This window comes from Emydura macquarii, unplaced genomic scaffold (assembly GCF_026122565.2).
Source record: "Emydura macquarii macquarii isolate MOO-44397 ecotype Brisbane River unplaced genomic scaffold, CSIRO-AGI_Emac_v2 contig_1253, whole genome shotgun sequence".
Taxonomy (NCBI): domain Eukaryota; kingdom Metazoa; phylum Chordata; order Testudines; family Chelidae; genus Emydura; species Emydura macquarii.
In genome coordinates, this window is record NW_027131390.1 from 82,218,010 (window position 1) to 82,236,880 (window position 18,871).

General features: G+C 41.2%; 2 protein-coding genes across 20 annotated transcripts in view; both read left to right on the plus strand.

Moving 5' to 3' along the window:
- The window catches only part of BAZ2B (bromodomain adjacent to zinc finger domain 2B), a 242,880-nt gene extending 234,022 nt beyond the window's left edge, over nt 1-8,858 (plus strand). For all 16 annotated transcript variants that reach the window (XM_067549392.1, XM_067549391.1, XM_067549407.1 and 13 more), the window contains one exon: nt 6,839-8,858. In XM_067549392.1, coding sequence (XP_067405493.1) covers nt 6,839-6,992 — 154 coding nt within the window. In that variant the 3' untranslated portion in view covers nt 6,993-8,858. The remainder of the gene's footprint in view (nt 1-6,838) is intronic.
- Nucleotides 8,859-13,776: 4,918 nt separating this feature from the next.
- The window catches only part of WDSUB1 (WD repeat, sterile alpha motif and U-box domain containing 1), a 63,335-nt gene continuing 58,240 nt past the window's right edge, over nt 13,777-18,871 (plus strand). For 2 of the 4 annotated variants that reach the window (XM_067549408.1, XM_067549409.1), the window contains exons 1-2: nt 13,777-14,239; nt 17,999-18,420. In XM_067549408.1, coding sequence (XP_067405509.1) covers nt 13,964-14,239; nt 17,999-18,420 — 698 coding nt within the window. In that variant the 5' untranslated portion in view covers nt 13,777-13,963. Of the gene's footprint in view, nt 14,240-17,998; nt 18,421-18,871 lie in introns of those variants that run through there. The other 2 variants (XM_067549410.1, XM_067549411.1) reach the window with 2 other exon arrangements.

An 18,871-nucleotide genomic window follows, 5' to 3' on the forward strand; every position in this document is an offset into this window, starting at 1 on the left:
ACCCCCTCAGACGTCAGTGTCTCTAGTCTCGGACACATCAGACCTAGATTGGGGAGCCCACCTCAACAGTCTCAGAACTCAGGGCCTATGGTCCCCAGAGGAACTCTCCCTGCATATAAACATCAGAGAACTCCTACCTGTATGTTTAGTACGCCAATTGTTCCTCCCCCAGATCTCAGGCAAAGTGATGTGAGTTCTGACAGACAGTACCGTGGCCATATTCTATATCAACAAACGGAGGTGCATTGTGTCAGGAGGCCATCTGTCTGTGGGACTTTTGTGTGAAGCACTTCATCCACATCTTCCGGGTGCCTAGAATGCACTGGCGGATCACCTCAACAAATCCTTTTCCTCTCAGTACAAGTGATCCCTTCATCCAGAAATTGTCGGGTTCATCTTACAAAGGTGGGGGTTTCCCCAGGTAGACCTGTTTGCAACTAAGCAGAACAGGAAGTGCCATCAGTTTTGCTCACTGCGCGGGCACAGTCCAGGCTCCCTCTCCAACACCATCCCACTCCCATGGTCAGGGTCCCTGCCCTACGTTTGTTCTTCGTCTCTCTGGTTCACCAGGTCTTCCTGAAAATCAAGCAGGACAAAGCGCAAGTTATTCTCTTAGCCCCGGCATGGTCACACCAACAACTGGTTCGGCATGCCACTGGATCTATCAGTAGCATCCCCTCTTCTGCTCCTGCTCCATGTGGACCTGATCTCACAAGACCACGGTCAGTTGCTTCACCTAAACCTTGCCTCCCTTCACCTAACAGCATGGATGCTACTTGTCTGCTTCTCTAGGTTCAGTTCTGTTCAGAGCAAGTTTGACAGATCTTGCTAGGTAGTAAGAAACTGTCCACCAGGGCTACCTACCTGTTCAAATGGAAATGCTTCTCAATATGGGCATCTCAGTGAGGCCTCTCTCTGGCTCATTCTTCCCTGCAGGCTATCTTGGACTCCTTGTTCCATTTAAAACAACAAGGTCTGGCCTTTGCATCTATCAAGGTGCATTTAGCAGTGATCTCAGCCCTCCATCCACCACAAGCCGATTCCTCCCTGAGACTTAAACCTGGTTCTGTTGAGGCTCACAGGTCTGGTTCTAACCACTAGCTTCATGCTCTCAACTACTTCTCTCTTGGAAGGTAGCCTTTCTAGTGGTGATCATATCAGCTAGAAGGGTCTCTGTAATCTTACATCAGAACCACCATATACGGTATTCTTCAAGGACAAGATCCAGCTGCACCACCACCTAGCCTTCCTGTCAAAGGTGGCTTCACAATTTCATAGTAACCAAGCTATTCTCCTCCCAGTCTTCTACCTGAAGCCTCATAGGAACTCTGAAGAGCAGCATCTTCACTCATTGGATGTTAGGCATGCTCTTGTCTTCTATATTGACAGGACAAAACCCTTTCGCAAATCCATATAACTGTTTGTAGCAGTAGGAGAAAGGATGAAAGGGCTTCCAGTGTCAGCTCAGAGGATCTCGTTCTGGATAACCACCTGTATTCTAGCATGCCAGAAACAGGCGAATGTCCCACCTCCAGCCATCCTAACCTCTCACTCCACAAAAGCTCTGGCCTCTTCAGCAGCATTTCTCACGCAGGTTCCAATCCAAGACATTAGCAGGGCTACAACTTGGTTGTCAGTACAAACCTTTGCATCCCACCATGCCATTGCGCAACAGGCTCAAGACAACACTAGGTTCGGAAGAGCAGTATTGCAGTCAGCATGTCCATGAACTCCAAGCCCACTTCTTGAGGTGTAGTGCTTGTGAGTCACCTAACGTGAAATGGACATGAGCAAGAAGGAAAAATGGTTACTAACCTTCCGTAAATGTTGTTCTTCGAGATGTTACTCGTGTCCATTCCCCAATCCCACCCTCCTACCCCTCTGTCAGAGTTGTCCGACAAGAAGGAATTGAGAGGGTGCATGGCCAGTGGCGCCCCTTATATCAGTGCTTGAGCATGTGGCTCCAGAGGGCGCTAGAGCCGGGCCAACAGATACCAGAAACTGAGGGAAAGATCTCAGGCAATGGTGCATGCGGCGCGCGCACACCTAATGTGAAATGGATATGAACAACACATCTTGAAGAACAACAGTTATGGCATGGTAGTAGTAACCATTTTTCTTCACAATTTCATATATATTTAAAAGAAATATTTCTCTTTTTCCCTGTTCCTGGGTAAAATACCCTTTCAAACACCAGGAGGAAGATGAGGAAAAATTTCACAGAGAATGTAGTAAAACTGACTGTTCACAAAGTGCTCTCAAATGCACAAAGAAACTGAAAAATCAATAATTTTTTAAAAAATTATTTCAGTTTTAGTAGTCTTTTGGGTTGTGTGTGTGTTGTTTTGTTTATTTTTTAACTTCAAAACAGGAATGTGACTTTTTAAAGTTGATGTTGTCCCTTTAAGTATTACTGTAAACTGGTTATAATTCTTTCCAAGCTACGTGCTAAAGGGAAGCATGAAACATTACAACACATGGTGATTAATCCTTTCATAGTCCTGAAATCAAAACTATATCTTTTGTTTGACAAATGTAAAATAAATAATAGGAACAAATTATTCACCGCTTCCCCTCACCCTTTTTCACATGGAAAGATCTCAGCTGTCATTTCTCTCCAGTGTGCATCGCTGCATTCTTAGGAACCCATATTGAAACAACTTTCAATCAAGGAGAAAGAGATGGACTCTCTTCAGAGTCTATTAACTTCATTCAAAACAGGCTGTGAAGGGTTTGCTAGGGTAGTGCAAGGCACTCTCCCACATGTAGCTGAATTTGATCCTATGACACATTTAAACACACACACTTATTAAAAGGCAAAACTATAATAGCCTTTCTTTTCAATTATTCCTCTGAAATGAAATAGTAAATGACTACTATAGGTAGAGCTATATATGTCTGCTCTATACTATAGGTCTGGCAAGCTGTAGAGTAACTGGTCAGGATAGGCAATACAGAGAATAGCAAAGAAACAGAAAATTTGTTCTGCCTGTTAATGCTACTACATTGGCCACCCAGTAGATGATGATGGAAATATAACATGAAATTCTCATGTCATCACTGCAACCAGCACAAATTAAAAAGTAAAATGTTTTGCTTCTGCTATACTATAGGTATTTGTGAAGTTCGGTAAAAGGTTAAGAAAATAGTTATGCATAAGCGATCACAGATGATAGGAAAGCTAACCAAATATAGAAAAACAGAGAGACAAACGGAAAAAAGCCTCTCTTTAATTGTGTGGGTTTTTATGAATGTTGTTTTAGCTCCAAAAGTAGATAAGCTTCCAGATTCGTTTTTATCCTAAAATTCCACCTGTCCTAAGAGTACAATTTGGATCTTAGCTAACTAGCCTAGCAAGAATGTATAGTGTGCAGTGTTTAAGGGCATAGTCTTGCAAACACTGTAGGCACGTGAATTACTTCAGTCATGTAAGGTTTCCTGTTGAAGTTGATGGGACTGTTCATGAGTAAAGTTACTGATATACTGATTTACAGAATCAGGCCTTTAAAATTATATTCTTGTATTGAAAACTAATTTTCATCCACAAAATGCTAAAGTAATATTATGTGCCAGATTTTCCACTGCCTTGCAGCTTACATAGTCATTTATACTAGTGCAAAGTAGTTGTAAAATGCAACCAACAACATGAGCATAGAATTCTGATGAGGTAACATCTTATGCCCATTTTGTCCTGGTGTAAATAACAGAGAACAAGGCAGTGGAGAGCGACAGCCCTTAAAGTCTGGTCTACACAGAAAGTTTGTACCAGTTGAGCTAAAGGTGTAATTTTTCAACTGATTTAGGCCTGGTCTACCCTTAAAAATTAGATTGACTTAGCTACGTTGCTCAGGGTGTGAAAAATTTCACGCCTTGAATGCTGTAGTTAGTTAGGTCAACTTCACCCACAGTGTAGATGCAGCTCGGTTGAAGTAAGAATTTTTCCATGTCAACGGAAAAGCCCCTTTCATTGATGTAAGAAACATCTACAGTATAGTGCTACAGTGGCACAACTGCAGCACCATAACTGTGCCACTATAGCAGTTATAGTGTAGACATGACTGGAGTTAAACTGTTGCAGCTTTTGTCTGTTGACATTCCTATGTTGGTTAAACCCTGGTTTATATTGGCTTAGCTTGCAGCTGTAATTTACAAGTGCAAGCTGATAAATGGTACAATCCAGGTTTTAACCAATATGAGTCTCCACACAGGGTGTACCCTAGTTTAACTAAATTGTTTTTTAAAGCTATTTAAGAAAATCTGGTGCAACTTCTGTGTATAGACAATCTGTAAGCCTTCAACTTAAACCCACAGAAATAAGGGAATCCTCATCCTTAACTCATTCTCAGACCTAAGACTTGAAGCATGGATGGTGCCTGATTTTGGATTCCTCACTTAGGGAAAACTCCTGTTAAAACCAGTGGAAGCTACTTGGCCCATGGACTTAAGATTATACACTGTATTTATGCAAGACTTTTCTGTACCTAGACCCAATAAGTCATGTTATGGATTTAGTTGCATTTTTAACTGATTCCTTGTTTCTTTTTTTGAAAAAATTGGTTTAATATTGAAAGCAGTGCTTTTAAGTAGTTACGGTAATGATTAGACCACTCAGTAGGGTTGACCTCAGCATTTCAAATATCCAAACCAGAACAAAAAATGAACTACAGCATAAATACATCTTTTAGAAGTCATATAAAAATAGGTTAAGGGAGTTTTGCAAATATATCCAAATAACTCAATAAGCTTTATTGACTCTGAAATCAGTTTTCTCCCTATCTAGTTATTTTATATTTGCCCATTGCTGTGGTATCTGAGTGCCAGTTGTCATTGTGCTATTCCATACTATGAACCAGTAAGATGCATATACAAATGTGCTTATTAAAAAAGGTTAATACAATGTATGCATTTCTTTTTCAAACATCAATAACTCATGCAATCAAATGTTGTACATAATCTGATTTTAGCCTTCTTGATATGGACTGCAAAAATGGCAGAATATACTTTTTTCAGGATAGTACATTGATATCCAAAAATATCACCATCTGAATGATAGAATTCTCCTTTTCTGGGTCATTCACTGTCGCAATGCATCAATATTCTCCATGTGATGAAGATCTAGGACTAAATTTCAAATAATGGGCCAAATCATGAAGTGGGAGTACAGTCTAACTCATAGGGAAAATGCGCTTCAGTGGCATGAGGCTGAGAAACAAAATCTTCAGCGTATGCATGTTACAAGCTAAAATAACTGCAACTGCCCCACTACTATTACTTGATCTGGACAGGACTAGTGATTTGTGGAGATCTGGACCCTAATCCTGCATCACTGAAAGTTAATTGGAGGATTGTCACTGACTTTTCTAGTGCAGGATTGTTTCTTGCTAGTGAGGTCAGATCTGCAGATATAAAATACAGAGGTGCAGAGACCCTTGTGTGCTTTCCTCATTGTTTGTGGCACCAGTAAAGTGGAAATGCAGCATTTCCATTGCTTAGTCTAGCTCAGGATTTGGCACACTGTGAGATCAGTAAGTGTAAGGCAAAATTTATATATACTAATTTATAATATTACATTCATTTTTGTTCAAATAACATCCAATCCATTTTACTGAAGGTATCCAGATGTATAAGTTGGGATGTTATTTTTCTCTCTGCTTCACCCCTCATGGTTACAGTCATACAAATAAATATAAAGCAATATTGTTGTATGTCTCAGTTACTGAATGGGTCAATCTCTTAGATAACATAGGGTATGTCTACACAGCAAAGAAACACCCCCCGCTGGCCCGTGCCAGCTGACTCGGGCTCACGAGGCTTGGGCTGCAGGGCTATTTCATTGCTGTGTAGACTTCCAGGATCTGGCTGGAGCCCGAGCTCTGGGAACCTCCCACTCTGCGGGATCCTAAAGCTAAGCTCCAGCCTGAGCCTGGAAGACTACACAGCAGTGAAATAGCCCCGCAGCCCAAGCCTTGTGAGCCCAAGTTGGCTGGCATGAGCCAGCTGCAGGTTTTTCTTTGCTATGTAGAAGTATGCATATGGGTCCTGTGCAAGGCAAATGCTGCTGTACAGATTACTTGCATTGAAATTTAAGCTTTGTATGCTATCACAGGAAAAGAAAAGAGAACTCTTTGTTCCATTTAAAACAGGAAGTGATGCAGCCAAAGAAGGGAGGAGTAAATGGGAATAATTCCGTAATACTTTAACCAGAAAACTATTGAGGGAAGAGTGTTGGTTGAAAATTGGTGTCAGTTCTAGTATAGACCTGGAATTCTTCTTTACAGACTGTACTTTCTGCAAACATCAAAAATAATCATAGAAATTATCTTCTTTATTCTGAAGACTATTTTCCTGGAATTACTTAATATTAAAACTAGAAATGTCAAAAGTATAACAACTGAGGGTATGTCTATACTGATGGCGGCAAAGTCGCCACCGCCAGATGGATCTTTCTGGATCGATTGAGTGGTCAGTGTAGACCCACTCAATCGATCAGGAAGTCGACTGAGTAAAACCACCCCCTCAACTAGCATAACACTGCGTCGATGGGAACTGCAGTGCAGTGAAGACACCGCGCAGAAGGGAAGCACAGCAGTCGACGGGAGTTATGCAAGCTACTCTGCGTAGTTTGTGTAACTTCCGTCGACTGCCGCCAAATCTCCAGGTAAGTGTAGACAAGGGCTGAGATGTATAATAGATACTGAATATTTTATGGTCACCTGTAAATTAATTTGTATTTTTACATTCCCTTCTGATGGATGTAGGTTTTATTTTTTTCCCTTTGATTCTCAGTATTCAGGAAAAAAAAGAAAAAGAAAAAACCTTACCCTCTCTGTTCTTTCAGGTACCCTAATCCTGAAGCATTTTCTCTAGACATCAGGCTTGTTTTTGACAACTGTGAAACCTTTAATGAAGATGATTCTGACATAGGCAGGGCTGGCCACAACATGAGGAAATATTTTGAAAAGAAATGGACAGAAATTTTGAAAGTGAGCTGAATTTATCAGAACTCAATTTTTTTTCTTAAACAAGGACAAATGAGACCAGCAATGTGAACTGTATTTACATAAAAAGTGCAAGGCACATGCATAACTAATGACTGTTTTTTTTTCCTTAAAGAGAAGTATCACAGAAGAGTGATACTAATTCTAAAGGCTTCACTCCTACAGCAACCATGGCCCTTGGTTATTGGTTTGTGTGTTTTATCAAACTAATTTAGGTAGAACAGGGAAGCACACCCAAAGAATTTCAAAAAAAAGGGGTGTTATAGTGCAATAGCAATTTAAAAAATATATCAAAACGCACTGAATATTCAACCACCAGAGCTCTACTTGGGGAAATGGTTCTCTTTTTCCCTTTCAATAAATATCTATTTTTCATTTTTTACTTTGTAGTTTATTTTTTAGTGAATGTATTTAATTTTATGAATTATTTATGATTAAACAGCATCCAGAATCTTCGTTTTCTGTGAAAAGGAAGAATTAGAAAAATTGCTTTAAATCTTGAAAATACAACAAGGAATGTTTTAAAATATAAAACAAAGCCAAGTAAAACTGTTTACACTGATGTGCTATAAAAGCACTAAAAATTAAAACTTTACTGTAGAGTTACAAGTACATTTATATATATATGTTGCTGCATCATTTGTGTAGTAAAATTGTATTTCAAGACAGTGAAGAAAATTTGAGACATATGTATATACTGTTCATTATTGTTTATATTACGTCTTGTTTTAAATATGTATGATGTGTACATATTGTTTGCAGACATTATTGTTTATGCCTTAGAAGGACTGTAGCATTTTATTTTAGTCTTAAGGTAATTATAGCTATACGGCTTGTACAGTAATTATCCTCTACCAACACTGTGGAGTCTCCTTAATCTTGGTAGTGCCTGCCTTTAAAACAGGGTGTAGGGGATATTAGTTTTCCATTTTTCTATTTTGTTATATAATTTCAAGCCACCAGGGCCTCAGATTTAAGTATAATCATTTGTATCCATGTGAAATAAAATTGTGACAATTTCCTACGCACACAGTATTTTTTCATAGAAACATTTCCCTCCATTTGCCTTGCCACAGAAATAACAAAAGACATTTGTAACCACTGTGTTTTATCTACTGTGTGTTGTGGTGGCCTGTTGGAGGCAGATAGATCAGAATTTTTTTTGTACGTATGTAAGAGTACTTGAAGTTTTATTTAAAACAAAAACGTTGTGGAAAGGTAGCATTCTTGCCCCCCCCCCCCCTTTTTTTTTTTTTAGGAGTGTTATTTTTCACTAGTATGTGTGGCACGGATACAATAAAAGACTGTTTTGCAAACCAGTTTTTGTTGGTTATTTAGTACTCTAAAGATTTAAGTACAAAAGGAATATTGAAAAATAGGGATAATGATCTTTCCCACCTACTTTTTAGGGGTATTGAGATTGATTAATGTTGTAAAGTGTGATGAGAATATATATAATAATATATATAAATAATAATATATAAAAGTAGATTTACTGATAAAAGCAGTATATGAAAGCTAGGTACTATTATTAGATATGCTTTATTATAAGTTGGAAAGGCATGTCTTTCTGCTTAAATTCAGGTCTGATTCATACTTGATCCATCAATGAGATCAAATATTTGTTTTCCAAAAAGTCAGTGGAAAAATAATTCAGTTGTATTTAGCTGTGCTAGGACCCAAACATGAAATAAAATACAATTGGGGTGGGGGGAATGAAAACAACTATGACAAGGCACTACAAAAAGTTAAGCTTTAATTTAAGTAGCTAAAATCTGTTTCACTGATTCATCAGTCTCTGTGAGATAATTGAGTTAAGTGTGTCTCATAATTTTATAGTAGTAAAAATACTTGATATTTTCTGTTGTCTGTATCCTAATTTGCTTCATATGCTACAAGGCCTACACTGAAAAAGCTGAAGACACTTTTAAGGTTAGTACAGTCTGCCAACAGTTTTACCTCCCTTCAAGTTGTATTATCATCAAGTCACATTGTCCTGGTAATGTCTTTTAAATAAATAGAGTTCCAACCCACTTATTTGCTATGAAAAAAGTAACACATCAGGATGCCATTTTCCTCTCTAATCTTAGAAGATCCAAAAACTTTTCATCACTGTGCTTGCCACTCCATTCTTTTAGGAAGGCTGTGTGAAGTGAAATTTACAAGAATCCTTATATCTGAATAGAGAGCAGGACTCTTGTAAATGTCACTGTAAGGTCTACATAGAATAGAGCAGGGCAGCCAGGCATGACAGGTAAGGTTAAGAGTAAGTTGTGCTTTCCTGCTACCAAAAATGCTACTAGTTAATTTTTTTTTCTTGCTAACTTTGAATGTCTCCCTTTAAAAATACATTATTATTTAGAGGAGAAATTTTATTGTGTGCTTGCTTTCCCTTTGAACAAAGTGAAGGACAGGAGTGCAAAGGAAATCTCTAGGCCTATTTAGCCTCAGTGTCTGATTTTAATTTTGGATTTTGCTTTTTTCCTGGAGCAAGTGGGAGAATTCCCAGTAGCAGCAATTCCCAAACTGTTGTCTGAGGACCAATTCCTGATGGGCACGGTAGAGCTGTCTGGCCACAGGATGATTTTATTTCCCCTTTTCCAGCTGCTGCTACAGGTGCTTCTTTGCAAAGAGCCTGGATTCCAGTTGGAAACAAGGAGGATTAGCCAGCCTAATTAAACAAAATGCATCATATTAAATATAGTATGAAATACATAAGTATTTTCCTCATTCTTTTTTATGTGATTACTGTAGTTGCCACAGTTATTAGACAAGGAGGTGTTCTGTGTAGTTGTTCCTCAGACGTCTCTTTCCCATTCACAACCATGCTGTGAAGAATCCTTTTCAATCCTTTTCATAATGTGCAGAGCTACTGGCCCAGAGGACCTTTCTTCATTCACAGTGCATATATTTTTTTGATTTCTGGCAAAAACATTTTATTAAAACTAAGGATTAATGATGGAATCAGCCACTGCATAAGATATAACTACAAATGGAGGATGTTACCTACTGTCCATGACACTACTATCCTATTGTAGCAGTATAGCGTTAAAGATCATATCATTTTGGGTCATACAAACCCTCTGCATGCAATCAGAACAGTTTCTAAATACATTTAATAAAACACACATATGTACACATTCTGAAACTTGTATGAGACCACATTTATTATTACACAAACTTCTGTTGATCACCTAATGGTATTCCACACATTATCCATCTTCACTGGAATAGCTGCTACTTCCAAACCCCTGGGCAGCTGCAAAGCAATGCTGTTCATTTGAAATCAATGAGCCACAAAAATGTTTTTCTCTTCCCTCCCTATATGCGGTATTTCTCAAAAATTTGCCTAAAGCATGGGACACACACAATTCAGTCCTTATTTCTGTGACAGGTTTAAGGTCTGATATCTCAGGGCTAGAAATAAGAGCCTTTTACCCCTGCAAAAGGGAGAGTCCCAATAGTGTCTAATAAAATGCAGCACATACTTCAAGTCCTGAAAAGTACCAAGACAGTGGTCTTTAAAGCTGTGACATTTCGATCTATTTTAGGTAACTTTTAAAGGTGTTAGCTATATTGTAATGGATAAGCAAGTATATCTAAAATGAGACAGCAGCAGTGTCCAAAATACATTTGAATGGGGAGCAGTTTTAGTAAGTTACTTAGCAGGATTTAGTTCTTTATCCACACAAAAAATCAGTACCATATTTCTACTATATAACTGCTTATAAGAAGATTTGTTCTACTTGACTTATCAATGTTTGTGTATGACTCAACCTCACTACTAAGATGTGTAAATAGTGCTCTCGGTAAATTTATTAATAAAAAAGAAAAACAATGACATTAATTCACAACATCTAGCAGAGAAAAGTGCAGAATCATTATCAGGCTGTTGTTCAGGAAACAGAACAGGGATGCACTTAAAGTGCAGCCATCTCTGTGGTGAAACCTGCCAACAATACAACTTGACTGTTTTTAGAAAAGAAAGAGAAGAAATAATTCTGCAGTTGAAACTGGGGATGTACTTTAGGTAGGCAGACTAGGAACATATGAATTGCTATATTGAATCACACCTCTGGTCTGTCTAGTCTGGTATCCTGTTTGACAGTGTCTAGCACCACATGGTTCCCAGGAAATGCAGGCTAGTCCACATTAGGCAGATGTAGAATAACTGCCTCCACATTAAATATAATTTACCCCAAGTGGAATTCATGCAATATACGGTTTCTTTTAAAACATGCTTTTTCTTCCCACAGTCCTGTTAAGTGCTCTGAAGGGAGGGAAGGAGCAGGGAATTTGAGCCAGCATGCTTGGGTTCTGTTCTTGTTCTAATGCTACAACTTGTTAGGTGACCTTAGACAAGTTACTGAACCTCTGTTTCATTTTACTCCTCTATATAACACTTAACTATTTCACACAAGTTGTGTGACGCTTAACTAAATGTTGTAAAGAAAAACACTGTAAAGCTTTAAAGAGATATATACACTAATGAAATACACTGAATAGAGGCATTATTTAATGCTTGATTACCCAACTCCATTTAGTCTATTCATCAAATGAATGCTATCAAGGAAATCATTGATGTATTTTAAAAAAAAAATCCACTAATATGAGCGGATGTAACATAAGTACCAAAAAATTATATTCCACTTACGGCATTGCTCTCTCAAACAATGACACTTCTTACATTACTTATCTTATGAAATTTGGTTAGCTGTGGAAATGCCACAGGCCAACGGGATGAGTCTGTAGCATGTATCAAAAGTGTCCAAGACTATTAGAATTGGTGTCATGATGTATGGAACATTTTGACTATCATAAAGATGATGGCACTAAAGATGACTCACTCTATCCTTTGCAGCAGAGTCCAGCCAAATAAAATTATTTAAAAAGGAGTGGGAGAAGAGGGAGAGTAACCCACTAGCTGCTCAGACTGTTAAAACTGAAACAAAACTATAGTGAATGTACAGTGAGAATTAATGTTAGAAAAATCTTTTTTAAAATGGTAAAATAGCAACTTATAGAACTCTCTGAGTGTATGTACATGTATGATATTTGTATTGCAGTTGCGGCTAGGATCCCCAGTCATGCACCAGGACCCCACTGTGCTGAGCACTGTGTAAACACATACCAAAAAGGCGCACACGTGTGTGTATGACAGCCTTCTAGAGCTTCCTAAGGGTATATCTATGCTGTGTTTTAAAACCTATGGCAGTGAGACTCAGAGTTCAGTGCTAAAAACAGTGTAAACATTGCAGCTTGAGCTCTGAAACCCACCCCTTCCCTGGACTTCTGAGCCCAAGCTCTAGGCCAAGCTTGAATGTCTACACAGCTAGTTTTAGTGCTATAGCATAAGCCTCACAAGCCCAGCTCTGTAGACCTAGGCTCTGAGACTCTCAGCTGCAAGTTTTAAAATGCAATTTAAATGTACCCTTAATGGTGAAAGATGACAATTATATCATTGGAACAGGACATTGCTAATCAAGACACTCGGTAATGCTACTGATTCACACTGTGATATTAAACATCTTTTGTGCCTCAAACTCTCCATTTGTAAAAAGAACATTAATGCTTTGCTGTGTGAAGCCCTTGGAGATCCTTGGAGGAAACATCATATTAATCTAAGTTATTACAAAAGTAGCTAAATGGCAGCTAATGAAAGAAGACAATGTAAGAAAGGAGAAGAAAACATGGAGGAGTGAAAACATTCTGAAGAAGAAAGATTAATTGATCACTAAACCAAAAATTAGTAGTTGTCTAGGTGCAAATGATCACTACCTGGCTACATGTGTGAAAAAAGATTACAAGCCCCCTTAGTAAAATACATAAAGGCTGTAAAAGGTCCAGTTTTTCAAAGCAGTAAGAGCTCTGACTGTCAGCCCCGGCTGTCTTGTGCAGAAGGATTGTGAACATGGGGGAGGCAGGGATAAAGTGGACAGACAGAGCTGGAGCCCTCCTTCCCCATCCTCAATCCCTCAGTAGGAAGCAGCCCCACTCAGACACTCCTCCTCTCCCCCCACCACTTCATCCCTCACCAGGAAGCAGCTCAAGTTCTCCTCTCCCCAAGAGCCAGCTTGGATTTAGGCTCTTCTCTCCACCACCCTACCCTCACCCAGGGCCCAAGCATAATTTTTTCAGGCCCCATACAAACTTGTAGCACAGATACCCTCCCACACACACATACCCAGGGAGGTTGCAGCCTGGACCATTCCCCCCAGGGCCTCTGGTAAAGTGTACCCTTTTTCCCCATGTGGGGGACCTTGCCCTCACCTGGAGGCAGCGTGGCTCCAGCTGTCAGCACCAGGACGACAGCAGGAGCAGCCTGGGAGTAAAGGTGTCAATGGGGGCACTAAGTCTGCTGTGGACAATGACATTGACAAAATATCACTTGTCATATTTCCACCTTTAAGTCTGTGTGGCAGCGGACACAGAGCTGCCTTCGGCGCTAGGCCCCCAGGCAGCAGCTGCTGCTCTCCACTCAGAGCTGGGTGGTGGTATTTGGGGTGCGGGGGGGCATAAATGACTTCAGCCACCGGGGGAGGGGGGCGGCAGCGGACCAAATAAGCGTGAGAACCGCTCTTCTACTTCGAACAAGCGAAGGGACTTGCTACAGGCACTAGGCAGTGAAATGGCCCGGCCTACACTAGGCAAGGCATCTGACTGGCTGCTAGCTATGGTGCCGAGGGGCTGACCAGCTCTGCGGTAGCACCGTGCCCTCAGGTGCAGCCTGGGTTTCCTGTGTGTGTTGCCGTTGCCGTAGCCGGGCTGGACCCCGCTGAGTAGCGAGAGAAGGGGGGTGAGGTTAAATCTGTGACTGGGCCGCCCTGAGACAAGCCAGCCACACCGCCGCTTCGCCCGGAGCTGAGGCCCGTCACCCTCAGCAACCGCTGCCGCTGGGCGAGGAACCGCCGTTACCTCACCCGCCAGCCGCCCTTCTCCCCGGCGGCCTTTCCCGCCCCGCCCCGATGATTGCAGCCGGGGGTGGGTGGCGCGGCCGTGTGGTGCAAGCCGCCGAGCCGGGGCCTGGCAGCCGGACTCCGCCCAAAGGGGGGGTGGGGGGGCGCACGGGCGGCAATGGTTCCGTCTCTGCCCCACCTAGCCTGCGGCGAGGTCACGTGGGCGCAGGTGAGTCAGGAGGGAACGGCCTCTCCCGGGTCCCGCCCCCAATCCGTCACGTGACCTGCAGCTGCATCGGGGAGGGGAGAGTCGGAGACCCGGACCGGGGTCGTCGCGCTGCCGAGGCAGGTGGGGGAGGGGCCGTAGCGCCCCGCTCTGTCCTGACGGAAGGAGGGAGGGAGGGAGAGGTCCCGCGACCGGGGGGCGGGGCTGGGGGGGTTCCTCGTGCCCCGCCGTTTCCCCTCCCCCTGCGGGCGTTGGCCGGCTGCTCGCGCAGCACCTTGACAGCCGGGCCGGCGGGGTGTCCTCTCTTGGAGGCCAACGCAGGGGCCGCCCTCCGCCCGCTGGGGCCTTGCGGCTGCTGCTGTCCCGCGACCCGAGCTGGGGCAGGACCTCGTGCGCGGGGCTGCGCTGCTCTGCTCTGCAGCCGGGCTCCCCTGCTGGTTCCCCTCTCCGAGCGCTGCCCGGCGGCGGAGCCGGTGCTTCCCTCAAGTGGGCCCGTAGCACCTGCGGAAACCGCTCGGCTTTGCGACAGGCCGTGCCCCGGCTGCCTCGCTCGCGAGAAGCAGAGCACCCCGAAGCACCGGCAACGGCCTTTGGGAGCTGCCTGCTAGCGGCCCAGCGCCGCGCCCCCAAAAAGCCGCGCATGCGCCGCAGGGCTGGAAAGGGCCTTGTGGGCCGGAGCTGAGAGCGGCGGCGGCGGCGGCTTGTCCCCGTGACAGCCCCCTACTGCATCCCTCTAGCGTTAACAGTGCAGGAAGGACCGGACCCAAACTGCTGCTTTGGATGTTCAGTGCTACTAAAATACGTCTACTCCTTACCCTGTTCCATACCGATTTCTTCTGCCTTTATCATTCCCACTGTTTCTGTTTACATTCCCCAATGGCCACGGTGTGGGTTTTTTTGCTGGTCTGGCATTTTCTGTTGGGATTTTGCATCGTCTAGTGCTTTCTCAGTTCATGGCTCTCACCTCAGGATATCCTAGAGCATTGGGGATTTCTGAACATCACTTTACACACAAATGCCAAACTAATGGTTACAGCTGAGTTCCTCTCAGCTGCTTAGTCCAGAACCAAGGGGCAACAAAACAGCCGTAGGGATCCCCTCTGTTGGGCACATGCACGGCACAAGAAGCTTCTGAGAGAACTATAAAGCTATCTTTGGTTTTGCACTTCCCTATCCTCAGCAGGCCTGGGTGTCAGCTGATGTTCTGTGGGTGAGGTGTTCTTATTGTCAGATGACCCTGCTCAACCCAAGTAATGTAGTCCTCAAAGCTACTCTACCCTGTCCTGGATCCCAAATTGGTCTCTATGGCCCCTGAATAGGGGAGGCACAAACATCTTTCTTTCTTTCGTTCTTTCTCCAAGCCAGTCCTATTAGCAGCACAGAGATGCAGTTTTACAAAGGTGTAATTTTTTTACTCCAGTGGCGTTACTTCTGATTTACACTAGCATGAGAGCAGAATCTTAGTCTAGATGGTAGAAACACTAGTGCAGACCAGTGACGGCTCTCACTCCAGCTGTTAGTAGCACCAGTGTAACTGTTTAGAAGAGGAGACTTAGAAGAAGAATCATCAGGGATGATTTGAGGGATCCATTGAAAGTTTGGCTGAATTTGGAATTTCAGGGGATCAGGTTGTTGAAGAAGAAATAATAAGGCGGAGGGAAAGAGGTATCTTGATTAGAAGAGGATGGTCTTGGACAGATGTGGAGAATAGAAGAAGATCTGCAAAGTTTCAGTCCAAATCCAGACTGGTTCTTTTGCCATACAGCACTAAACATAACATTATCCAAACAATACAGTATACTTTATTGAGGAGATGCAAGTGCACTGATTTAAAGCCCCAATACTTTGGTACTATTTTTCAATGGGATATATTTTTATAAATGGTATATGACTTGCAAGATATGCTTTATTGCTGGAGTAATACGTTTTTCTCTAAACTAAGCATCAGAGCAATTTCCAACAGGTGGCTTGATACCTGCTTCCTTATTAGCTTGTGCCAGTGATCATTTTAAAACTGATCCTTTGAAAGAGTAAAAAAAAGTGGTACAGAGAAATCAAGTAGGACATGTTAGTCTAGTGTTTTTTTAAAAAAACAAACAAAAAAAACCCAAAACCTGTTTCAACCACTAAGATGAGCCTGATGTATGGTAGAAAACACTTTGTAATATGATATTGATATAGCTGCAACATTGGTCCTGATCCTGCAAATGTTGAGTAATTTCAACTCCTTGATGTTAACAGGAGTTGAGGCATCTCATGTGATTGGTGGATAAAAAGAGTGGATGGCTGCATGAATTTATAACCATGTATTTTGTATTACTCCCTTAATGTTTCATTCACATTTTACTGCAAAAAAGTTCTGGACCTAAGAGGCCTGAATCTGATCTCATTTATCCTGCTGTAACATCAGTGACTTTTGAGATCAGAAACTGGTAGAATATCTATAAAATTCACCAGTATTAATATCACCAAGATTTTCAACAGTGACTGCAAATCAGGCTCATTTAAGCCTCTCCAGTTGGGCACAGAAAAACTGAGTTGCTGAAAATCACTAGTCACTTTTGAAAACTTTGGCAACAATATGATTTATTTCAGTGAACTAAGAAAACTTTTTAATATAGATAAGATAAACATAAGAAGCCCAGTCAACTAATATATTAAAACACCAAAAAAAACAAAAACAAAAAAACCCCTAATATCCTCAAAAAAAACCAAACTCCTAATATCCTCAAAACCATTTATTTCTATACATAATGGGCCCATTAAATTCATGACCTTAAACTGTTTCCCTTTAAGTTAGTTTGTAAGTTACTTGGGATAGAGACTGACTTTTACTTTATGTACTGCCTAGCAGAATGAGGCCCTAATGCTCACTGGAGCCTCTAGACACTATGGTATACAAGTAATAAAAAATAAACTACAAAAGGTTAACACAACACAGCCTGCAGTTACTTTCTTTTTCTGGCAGATTAATAAGGAAATCATAGTAATAAATTTATTCAAGAAGATAAACTATTGTGATAAAAGATGTCAGGTCAGTTTTTCTCTCTATTACATAAAATGCAATCTTATTGGAACAATAGTTTAACTGGTACAACAAAGCCATATTTGGCTTCTTGTGGCCAACTTTTTGTGATAGACATCTATGGAATGAATGTAAGTAATATGGAATTGGATTGAGTTCCAAATTAGATAAAATGATTTAATATCATATTAAGACAGTGTGCAATTTGTCCTGCCCTCCTGTGATGGAAAATAAATTTAAATCCACTCTTTCATTTAAAGTAGTGTCGGAAAATAAATAGACCCACTCCAGAGGTGATCCTAATTGAGGTCTCTTGATTTTAAACTTGTATCTCAAACCCATAAAGTAAAAAATGTTTCTTCTCCACATGCCGTATGTGTAAATCATTAGATTGATCAGCTTCTTTTACATTTGCCCTATTAAACCAGTTGGTAGTATATTCAGCCCTAGTGAAATGAATGTCAGCAAAGTAAACTGTGAAACCACTTTGTGCTTTAATTAAGCAGGTTGAGGCTAATTTTGGGGTAGTCTCAAACTAATTTCCTTCCTTTCCTTTTAAAAAAAAGGCTCAGCTGTTGTATTTATTTCAAAATGTAGTTTTTACTATACAAGCTTAAATTTTCACCCTGTAATTAACTTACAAGACCTGATCATGTTCCTGTTGAAGTCAGTGACTATTGGCTTTAGTGGAGGCAAAAATGAACACTGAATGAAAATAAACTGCCTCTTGAAATTGACTATTTATTTATTTATTTTGGTTAGGAAACTAGTTGAATGGAAACAATCCGTATGTAATTTTTAAAGTAGAAGAACTAAGATAAATACATTAACTATTATCTTTTTTTAATTTCAGGTAACTTGGTTTAAAGCAGATAAAATGGTGAAACTAATTCACACCTTAGCTGACCACAGTGATGATGTCAACTACTGTGCCTTCTCGTCTTCTTGCTTGGCTACTTGCTCCCTGGACAAAACAATCCGTCTCTATTCTTTGAACAACTTTACTGAACTTCCTTACTCACCATTAAAAGGTCACACTTATGCTGTCCACTGCTGCTGCTTTTCTCCTTCAGGACACATTTTAGCTTCATGTTCGACAGATGGTACCACAATGCTGTGGAATACTCATAATGGTCAGATGCTAGCAGTGCTGGAGCAGCCCCGTGGCAGCCCTGTAAGAGTCTGCCGATTTTCCCCTGACTCCACTTATCTAGTTTCTGGTGCCGCTGATGGTAGCATCGTTCTTTGGAATGTGCAGTCACTGAAATTGTACAGGTAAGTACTAGGTATTTCTGGTAATAACTAAGAAGTCATTTTGGAAATATAACATTCTTATGGCGTGATCATCAGAGGTGCTGAGCTCCTACTGACTTCATGGAGAACTGTAGTTGCCAGCACCTCTCAGGATCAAGTCTTCAGGCCTTGTTTACACTGGCAAAAATATAATTCATTAGTATTGCTACTCCACTGGTGGTATAGCCATAGTGGAAATTGTACTGTAGACATGGATAGTGCATTTTTACTACCACATTGTTTAAGACAGAAAAGAGAAAATTGGGTCCAAAGGTATGGGAGAAGAGGAACTAAAATGGATAAAATCTCAACATTTCAAATGCAATAGCAGTATTTTGTTAGTATAAAAAATTAAAGCATATTGATTATGCAGTGTTTGTTTAAAATTTTGTTTCAGCCCTGCTCTTCTAGGGCCAAATCCTGATTCCTTTGA